Below are 7685 nucleotides of genomic sequence, written 5' to 3' on the forward strand. Positions count from 1 at the left end.
TTCTTGAACCATGACCAAACAGGTGAGAATGTAAGACCCTCTCTCACTCCACACGCAATCCCTGCTTAGATTTCTATAATGAACACAGTGAACATGCACCAAGAAACACAAGGACACAATGCAAACAATCCAGTCAGTGAACGTCTCTGTCCTTATTGTTGCCTGCAAATGAGATGATTTCTCTTTTAATCTTGACCTTGAACATCATAAACCATTTTTATAGAATTTCATCTGATATTTGCCACCTGAAAGTCATCAGGTTCGGAAAGAGAGAAACTTTTATCATAAATAACTCTTTTTAATATAACTTCTGACTTACTTTTCTTTTGGCTAACTTTGATGCCAGCAGTCAATATGGGAAAGTGGGTGTTAAGAGTTTCAAATAATTTTGGGAAACAAAACATAAACATAAACTACAGCATTTCTTTGAGCCTCTGAATTCTCTGTTTAGGGACGGTGTGAAAGTTATTAGTGGAAGATGAGGAGGATCAGAAAAGTGGGATAGTTATGTTTCTTTTTGCTTTTGGCTGAAAGAAGGGCAGTTTGACTTTTTGGGAGGGTAAGGCCTCCGAACTTTTACCTTTGACTTAACATAATTCTAGATTTACAGTTTATTTCATTTTACGCTTGTAAGAAATTATTTTTGAAAAGATCAAATAATTAAGTCAAAAAGATGTTATTTGTCGTGAAGTCATAAAGGTGCATTTTGCCGAAACATGAGGTTCAGTCCCCGTCCCCACCCCGATCATTTTTTGTACAGTTTTTTGTTTCCCTTACCATAAACTTTGCAGGACCATAGCCAGGATCTTAGTAGAGTGAAGGGATGAATCCATGACCCCCAAAAAATTCTGACATCAAAGACATCAAAAAATAATCTCACTTTTTTTTTTTTATTCATGTTTTATTTAGTCAGTTAAAAGTTGTAAAACTGTATTTCTCGATTAACATATTTGCTCTTAATCAAATTATTGCAAACAAACTGACACAATATGAACACGGAGCTCTTGGGGCCATTTAGGGTCCGGGCCCCTGGGCCAGTCGCCTGCTTTGCCGTCTTTGCCCGGTTTATTTTTCTGTTCTGGGAAACGCCAAATTATTTATTCAGCCCAAAAGTAGGCAGCTGTAAAATGTATGAAGTCTGGAATCTGGTCACTGATGCTAGTCGTCAAATCATGGGCTCAGTCTGAAGTGAGGAAGTCAAGATCTTTCTTGCATCTTAATCTTTTAATATCTGACAATATGAAGGCTGATATTTATATTGATATTTTCTTTATTGAATTTTGGTTCGTTTTCCTCTAATCCAGCAGCACAGTGCTGAAGCTCACATTAAAACAGTGATGGAGGAAGCGTGTATCTAATCTGACATTCAAATCCTTTAAGTGAGAAAAAGTGTAATGTAAATATTTAAATCACAAGGAAAAGTATTTAAAAGTATTATCAGCAAAGTATTAAAAGTAAAAGTTCTCAATAGGCTGGAGTAATAAGTGGAGCTTGAACTGTTTTATGTACAGTTGGATAGTTTCATCTATAACAATATATTTCATTTCATAAACTCATCATATATTTTCTTTGTTAAATCTTAATTTGTGAAGTAACAGTAACTATAGCTGCAGTATTTAGTATTTAGTTACATTCTTCCAGCAGAAAACAGAACCTGCATGTGCCACAGTTTTTTCAAATGGTCATGTCCTAAAATATTTTGTATTGGTGTTTTGTTTGACGTCTGTGTAGAGGATCTAAACGCTAAAGCAGCTATCATCATTATTTTTATATTAACATTGTACCAAATAACAATGTGGGGTTGAATCTGGCAAAACTGAAAAAAAAAGAGTCAAGGTTAAATCTCAAAATGCTATGGGAAAAAAATGCAAAGTGGCCGCACATGATGCAGGGGTTAATGGGGGTGTCCACGGGGCTCATTGTCACATAATCCATACGGCTACAGCTCTGCTAATGTATAGTAAAACATGTTGCTGAAATGTAGTACTTCATATCTAAAATATGACCAGATCACACCTCCTCCTGAAGTACATGATTATGAGTTAAAAGCAGCTGATTTCCCCCCCGTCAGGTAGTTTGTAAGCAGTGCTCGGAAATCCCTCTGGCAAAGTGCAACTCTCTTGCGCGTGGGTCATCACAGCTTTAAGAGCCAGAGGAAAATAACTGGCCCTGCCCTCCATCATCCTCTCATCCCGCTGACCTCTACGTACAGGATAGTATACTTACAGCACATACAGAGAGATGGAGAGAAAGAAGAAGAAGGGGGGAGAGAGAAGAGAGAATGATTGCATATCTGAAGGCATCAAGAGAGTAGATATGGATGGCAGAGGAGTGACATGGTCGGACACATCTTTGCTTTCTTATTAGTGAGGGTCTGTACGGACACTTTGGGCCTTTTTTGCGGGGCCATGATGAAACCCCTCTTCGTGCATCCGTGGAAAATGGCCAGGGGGAAATCACAGATGAGAATCACTCAAAGACAGGGAGATGTCAACAGGCCCATAATGATAGCTGATGGCCCCAGAACACTCTGCCCTTTTCCCTCTCAGCCTTACCTGCCCAAGTTGCACTACACTAGAAAACATAATTAGAGGTAAAACAGAGAGACGGAAGCTTTATCTCTGTGTTTTCTGTAAGCAATGATCTTTGTTTTATACATCTGGGAGTCCTTTTTTTCCTTCCCAATCTCTCTTTCACTTCATGGAGAGAAGGAGGAGGAGGAGAGGCTCCCTCTGTGAGATGCCAAGGTGCTCCCAGTCCATTGTGCTGCTGGCTGTCAGGTTAAATTAGGGAGTACAGGCTCCGTGAGTGTAAAAAAATCAATACTTGATGGAAGATTGCTCCCCGGAAAATCTGTTTTGATTCCAGGATTAATTCTTGACCAAAGGCTCCAGCAAAATGACATGCCATTAGCCTGAAAATGAACACATTCTGCAGTGGAAATTGGATGGAAATGTGTCAGGTGATTGCCCCGGCTGGTTGTTTCGACTCTTTGAGCGAGGGGACTGAAGGTGTGGCTGCCGTGAATGAGGCCTCCAGGCCGACTCCATTTCCAGAACAGAGACAACTCCACCGTGGCCTCTGGGTATTCTCAAGGCCATTGTTGTCCAGCAGCTGCAAATGCATTCCACTAAGGTGAAATGCATTTGCCCGCCGTCCGGCCTCTCCTGTGTTTTTCATAAAGCATGGCATGAAGAATGAGAAAATCTGACAATAAAACAAGGAGGATTTTTTTCCCCCCTCTCAGTGAGAAAAAAGGAGGTGAGATGCATTATTGATGAGTCAATAATGTGTTTGTCATGACAGATGACATTTTCTTGTTTGAAAACTTAAACAGGAAGCTGTACAGATGCACTGGACAGTGATTTGAACAGCCGGAGCGTTCAGGCTGCACTAAACATTTGTATGAATTTTCAAGTGTTTGATGAAAAAAAACAAAAAAACAACACTGGACATGATTTCTGACACGTGAACATGTTTCTGACTGAAACATGTTGGATTAATTTATTTGTCTATAATGTTAAATTACAAGATTTCAGTCCTTATGCATTTTTATCTTTGCCTTGATAATTTTTTCTTACTGAAAAGTCTTTTTATTTGTCGTCTAAAACATTGATGTGTTTTTATAATGCATATGCATAATAACGTTGTTGTGTATTTTTCATTATTTGTGTTGTTTTGTTTAATTCCACATCAACAGAAACCTCAATCATTAAAAGATCAACATCCAAGAGCTGAGGCAGAAATTAATTTTTGATTTGATTTGTTTTAATTAAATGCAAATCAGTTACCTAGTATTAATAAGTTACATTGATCAAATAAATGTAAGAATACACATGCCACACCCATGTGACATTTTATTTTACACTGTTTTTAAATTCTTTAAGAACCTTTAGTAATCATCTTTTCATAAAATAAGATTTTTATATTATATATTATATTAATATATTTTTTAAGAGGTTTTTTTTTTTTTAGCTTAATTGTCTGAACCCATGTTGGATCTTTCAATTTATCTGGAAACCTAAAAAAATCATCAAATATGTAGATAAGATAGATTTCACTGTACAGTAATGAAACACTTTATTTATCATGTTTCATCTAAAACCTCATTAACTTTCCTTTTCTCTGCTTCATGACTTTAGTTGGTGTTAATGTTAGAAACTGCTGTGTTGCCTTGTTGCTGTTCATGAGTCTGTTTTATGAAAATCAGCCACAGTTTTTATCAGGAGGCTGAAAATAGACTTTAAGACAGAAGCAAAACACACGAGACAAAAAATCAGACTTACTACAGAGAGGCATCAGAGGAAGAATGTGATGATGATGATGATGATGATGAGTGATAAAATTATTAGGCTGTATGTGAAGGGAGTTGATCGTGTGTAAAGTTGAGCTCTGATGCATGTGGATGTTTGATGGTTATGAGTCTTGCAGTGAGCCTTTGTGAACCAGTCAGTTTTACAGTGAGGTTTTAGCGCCCCCTCCAGGGTTAAAAAATTACTACTATCATTATTATTACTATTTGTTGCGTCATGTCGCTAGATGGCAGCACGCACCGCAGCTTTCAGCCTCTCATTTCAGACAACGCCACAGAAGTAGTGTGCGTTAAAGGAGAAGTACATCCCAAAACAAAATAATCTTTTTTTTTGTTTTGCACTTTTGCACAATTGACAGCTTTTGAAATAATAACACATTACAATAATAAAAAAAAATACTTACATACATACTTACATATTTAAATTGATTAATATAGTGGGCACTTATAAATAAGCATTGTAAAATTCAAGCCATTAAAAAGAGACTGAGGGACATGGACTCCTCCCTTTTCAACAGTGGGTATAGTATTTATCTACAATTAAAATTACATTTTGGCTGTGAGATGTGTTTCTACCTGAGTTGGATAATATTCAAATTAATGTGATCAAGCGTTAAAGAGTTAAAGAGATCCAGATATGGATGTAAAACCAGACTTTTTGGTTCAGGAGCATTAAGCGTGAAGAAAGGAGTTTCTAAAAGCACATTAAACAACTTTCACTGGTCCAGTTTAAAGAAAAGTGTAACTGTTATCTGTAATCTCCTGACGGAAATGTGAAAAATAAAAAAAAAGCTAAGACTACATTCAGTTTTTTTTTTTTTTTTAGGAATATAATTTAATTCGAACATATAAATGACTAGAAATATAGAGTCAAAAATAATGAGGATGACAATGACAATAATATATTATTTCGTTTAAAGGTGGACTGTCCCTTTAAGGCGGAGGATGACGCTATACAGTTGGCTAGCTAGCTAGCTAGCTAGCTGTTGCTGTTGAGGTCGCTGAGTAGTCTCATGGTCGGTCGTACAAATGCCACAAAAACACCAATAGTCGTCTTTAAAACAGGTTTTTAGTTTGAACTAAAGATGTCTTGGTTCAAAGCCGTGTCGTACAGTAGCGATGATGTCTTCGACGAGTGTGGGGACGAACTCAGTCTTCAGAGGAAAGAGTGGACCTCCAACATGAAGAAGCGAGTCAGGGTAAAGCGGCTGTAGCCGACCTCTTCTACCTGCTCTCATTTACTCTAAATACTAAACTCAGTGGTTAAATAGCAGCTGTTACTCTCAGTGTGTGGTCTCATGAAAATAGTGACATTGACTGAGCTGTGTTTTCGAGTGATATTGTGAGTCCTTTCTCTGATAACTGATGGTGTGGCTGTCACGGACAGGACGGTTTTGTAGACGGGGCTGATGCCGGGGAGGACGCCGCACTTCAGGTCGGGTTCAACATGGGCTTCAGGGAAGGAGCTGCTCAGACTGTGGCTGTGGGTCGCCTCAAAGGAATCGTAAGGTAAACAGTCATATTAGTGATCACGTTGATCAGTCATCAATCGATCAGAGCTGCTACTAACAGTTTCCCAGACCCCCAGAGTTACTCTAACCTGTGACGTCTTACCAACAGATACCTGAAAGACACTCAGTTTACTGTCACTAGACAAAGATTAGAAGCTGGGAGCATCAAATGTTTATTTTTGCTGGTAAATGATGGATATGTGTACTTAAAATAGACACAATACATTTATGAAAATAAATAATTGGATAAAAGAGGCTAATGATAGACTCATAGCAATACTTTGAGCTGAATATACATTGTACAATGGTGGTAATATAACTTACTATACATTTGTGCAAGTCAGGTGGATACATACACAAACCTTAAAAGATAAAATTAATATGATATATAAGAGATTTGATGCATATCAAAATAAAATAAAGAATCAGTTTATTTGCGATCAGTTAGTCGACTTCATTACTCATTGGATCATTGGATCTTTATGTTTGATACAGACTGGTTTGTGTCAGTGGTTTCCAGGAGCCCCAAAATAAGGGGTCCTTAAATAGGACACAAATGATCATTTTCTTCTTCTTCTCATAAGGGAATTATTAGGAACATAAGGAAATCAGAAGGGCAGAAAATTAGTTTTTAATTTTCTCTTTTCTGAGCAGAAACCTTACCCGTATTGAAATGATCCTACATGGAAGGTGTTTTTTTCTCTATAACTGAGTTTAAAAATTGTTATGGTTTTCAAACTGTTAACAAGACAGAGATTGAAAGTTATTTTGCTTTAGCTATTTTTCTCTTTAAATATATATTTGGGCAAAGATATCAGGTGATTTTAGGTGTTTCTGCTCAGCCTCTCCATGTTTTTTCAACTCTTTAAAAAGGATTTCTGTGTATGATATTCCCCTGTAATGATTTCAGTCTCTTTCTTGCACGGAAACATCATGAGTCTCTTTTGTACTGACCGTTATTGAAATCTCTTTTCTGTCCAGCAGATGCCAGTCCCAGTCACTTCTCTGTGCCATTGTATCTGACACTGTTGCCTCTTTGTGTGTCTCATCACAGTGCTGTATGGTGCTGGTGCCAGATCGTGCATCCGGAAAAGCCTGTCCCAGCCAGTGTGACTGAGCTCCTGCTACAGGTTTCACAGTATGAAGACAAAATGATAGACGACATCAGGAAGGCTTTTGAGAATCCTCCTCCCAGTGTGAGCGACGTCTCCGAGAGCATGGAGGACCTGGAGGTGGAGCAGGCAGATCAGGGCTGTTGTGGAGGGGGATGTGAAAAGACAGGCTGCTGCAGGAAAGAAGAAAAAATGGACCTGGATGTTTCTCACCAGCCACAAAAGCCCAGTTCAGGGTCCACTGACTGCTCGTCAGTCTCAGGTGAAGGTCTAACCCTCCTCCTCCAACACAGCGTGGATGTAGTGTCAGAGCTCGGACTGCCACAGGAGCTGATCAGTCACATACTGGAGCTGAAGAACATGTAGTGACTTAAGATCAGGGACCAAAATCACAGCAGGTTTAAAGGATGACAATACTTGAATGGGCACATAAACTATGGAAAAAAACAGATTACAAGTGTAAATTTCTTACACATTGCAATGAAATATTTTTGATGTATATAATGTAAACTATGATTTTACATCTTTTTTTTTTTTTTTTTTAATAAAAATGGATTTGCTATGTTTTACTGCAGCTCTGTTCTCACACTTTTTTTGTTGCCCAATGAAATGAAAAAAATGTTTATTGCCCCTTATTTATTTAGATATGATTGTAACAATGAAGAATTTCCGTTAGTTTGTTCTACTATCAAGGACATTTTTTGGCTTTATACTAAGTGTGTGTCTTTCTTTAAATTCACTTTCACATAT

General features: G+C 37.8%; 1 protein-coding gene across 1 annotated transcript; it reads left to right on the plus strand.

The window, feature by feature from the left end:
• The first annotated feature begins 5271 nt into the window (after positions 1 to 5271).
• On the plus strand, positions 5272 to 7474 carry otulina (OTU deubiquitinase with linear linkage specificity a). The gene is made up of 3 exons (XM_056364464.1): positions 5272 to 5511; positions 5700 to 5821; positions 6878 to 7474. Exons 1-3 carry the CDS (start codon positions 5398 to 5400, stop codon positions 7299 to 7301), a joined length of 660 nt encoding a protein of 219 aa, XP_056220439.1. The 5' UTR covers positions 5272 to 5397; the 3' UTR covers positions 7302 to 7474.
• Positions 7475 to 7685: the final 211 nt, after the last annotated feature.

This window comes from Seriola aureovittata, chromosome 20 (assembly GCF_021018895.1).
Source record: "Seriola aureovittata isolate HTS-2021-v1 ecotype China chromosome 20, ASM2101889v1, whole genome shotgun sequence".
Taxonomy (NCBI): Eukaryota; Metazoa; Chordata; class Actinopteri; order Carangiformes; family Carangidae; genus Seriola; species Seriola aureovittata.

Bases quoted from the DNA above. Each gene is read 5' to 3' on its own strand.
- otulina (XM_056364464.1), top strand. From the start codon at position 5,398: ATGTCTTGGTTCAAAGCCGTGTCGTACAGTAGCGATGATGTCTTCGAC. The intron at 5,512-5,699 runs GTAAAGCGGCTG...TGTCACGGACAG, and splicing joins ACATGAAGAAGCGAGTCAGG to GACGGTTTTGTAGACGGGGC. The intron at 5,822-6,877 runs GTAAACAGTCAT...GTCTCATCACAG, and splicing joins CGCCTCAAAGGAATCGTAAG to TGCTGTATGGTGCTGGTGCC.